The 2,319-nt window shown below is 35.9% G+C and overlaps 1 protein-coding gene across 1 annotated transcript; it reads right to left on the reverse strand.

Moving 5' to 3' along the window:
- Positions 1–269: 269 nt before the first annotated feature.
- LOC109268739 (hsc70-interacting protein) lies at positions 270–1,517 on the reverse strand. The gene is given in 4 exon segments (XM_019452227.2): positions 270–733; positions 735–810; positions 813–1,291; positions 1,293–1,517. Coding segments are annotated over 4 exon segments (1,053 nt in total). The 5' UTR covers positions 1,451–1,517; the 3' UTR covers positions 270–393.
- Between the last annotated feature and the right edge of the window lie 802 nt (positions 1,518–2,319).

Raw genomic sequence — 2,319 nt, forward strand, 5'->3', positions numbered from 1 at the left:
CACAGATCAAGAGAGCAGGATAGGAAACCCAGAAATGAACCCATAACTATATGGTCAATTAATCTTCAACAAGGCAGAAAAAAATAACCAATGGGAAAAAGACAGAATGAGAAATTATTTTAGGGATTAACATACCTTTTAATATGTTTTTAAATATTTTTAAGGTTTGAAGTCTTTAAAGTTTGTAATTCCTAGTAAGAAAACTATATGAATGAATAACCTAATGGCAAACCACTGTAAAATGTTTCAGTTGCACGTGGGGCAGAGATTATCTTCACAGCACCCCAGATTTCTCTATGAGAAGCTCAGAGGTACACTAGTTTGTATTATTGCAATATCCATTAAGTGATCTAAGTTGCTTTTCCTTTAGCAAGGACTTTATTTTTCAGGCCATTATTCTTGACTTCCAAATTTGGCTGACAATTTACTGACGAAATTCACAACCTTTGGGTTGCTCTGATATTTTGACATATTTGCCGGGTTCTAGGCCACATCCTAGAAGGACACCATAACTTCTGGATCCTGTATAACTGCAAGAACCTCTGGATCACTAAGAATTTCATTGAGCCCAGGTATTCTTGTCATTCCAGGCATTCCTCTAGAAAAATTATCAGGCATTCCCCCAGGAAAGCCACTTGAGAAAGAACCCTATGGAGCTCTTGATTATTCTCTGGTTTCTCCCTCCCTCTGGGCTCTCTTATGTTCTTCCCAAGCCTTCTTAATGCTTTCTATTTTTGATCTCCCTCTCTTCACATTTTCGCTCATACTTCCTCTGATGTTCAGCAATTTTCTGGGTCCTTGGTTGAATTTTTTCAGCATCACACCAGCATCCTCATCATAATCCAGTTTACAAGCAAGGGCAAAATCGGTGCTTCTTCTTCTGAATGGCCCAGAAGTCTGTGTGCTTTCTGCCACAGACTTATGAGCATGAACTGAATCAGGATTTATTTCAATAGTTCTGTTACAGCCTTGGATGGCAGCATTTGGCTTCTGTAATTTGAGGAAGACACTGTCTCATTTGGCATGCAGAATGGCCAAGTGAGAATTCAGCTTGATGGCATCTATGAACAAGTCAATGGCTTTATATAGTTCACCATCATTTAGGGCATTGATAGCTGTAACTTTTTTTTTTTTTTTATCATTTGCCTGATCCATCATTTCCTCATTTGTCTCTACATTTTCATCTTCCATTTCCTCAGGGGCATCAGTATCTGGTTCAATCACGACTTCATTGTCAATTTCTATATCACTTTCTTAATTTGATGGTTCATTTCTCTTTATGTTTTCCTCTGTCTTCTGATTTACTTTTATGAGTAGCAGGTGGTATTTTACCTCCCATGCTCTCCACCCATTACCCCAGGAAGCACACTTCCTTGGTGTGCAGGATGCTTGGATCCTACTTACACAGTTGCATGAAGGCCCAAAGGTCACTCACATTGTAGGGGTCCATGGTCCAGAGGCTGTGGCAGATGGCAGGTACAGCTAAGGTTGCAACCTGATTACAGGCATGATTACTAGCTCAGCATGACTGTGTGGAAGGGCCAGAATGAGAATTTTTAAAAAAATCTTACAATTGCACCCAAAAGAATAAAATACTTAGAAATAAATATAACCAAGTAAGTGAAAGACCTATACTCTGAAAAGCATAAAACACTTATGAATGAAATTGAAGATGGTACAAATGAAAAGACATTCTCTGTTCATTAAGTGGAAAAATTAATATTGTCAAATGTCCATATTACTCATAGCAATCTATAAATTCAATGCACTTTCTATCAAAATGCAAACAGTATTTTTCTCAAAACTAGAACAAATAATACCAAAATTTTTATGAAATTAGAAAAGACCTCGAATAGCCAAAGCAATTATGAGAAAGAAGAACAAAGCCAGAGGTATCACAATTCCAGATTTAAAGATATACTACAAAGCTGTAGTAATCAAAACAGTATGGTACTTGTACAAAAATAGACATATAGATCAATGGAACAGTATAACAAAAAGCTCAGAAATAAACCCATATTTACGTGGTCAATTATTCCATGACAAAGATGTCAAGACTAAACCTAGTAGTGGAAGTTCTTTCTGCTGTTTTAATCATTATACCTTACATGCCACAAATTAGATAAATAGAAGAAATAGATTAAGTCTTAGAAATGCATAACTGACCAAAATGAATCATGAGGAAATAGGAAATATTAACAGATCATTGATAAGTAAGGAAATTGAATCAGTAATTAAAAACCTCCCAACATAAAAAAGCCAGGATTAAATGATTTTACTGGTGAATTCAACTAAACATTTAAAGAATTAATACCAATA

The sequence above is a fragment of the Panthera pardus genome, unplaced genomic scaffold, assembly GCF_024362965.1.
Source record: "Panthera pardus isolate Hobbes unplaced genomic scaffold, ASM2436296v1 HiC_scaffold_27, whole genome shotgun sequence".
Classification (NCBI taxonomy): Eukaryota; Metazoa; Chordata; class Mammalia; order Carnivora; family Felidae; genus Panthera; species Panthera pardus.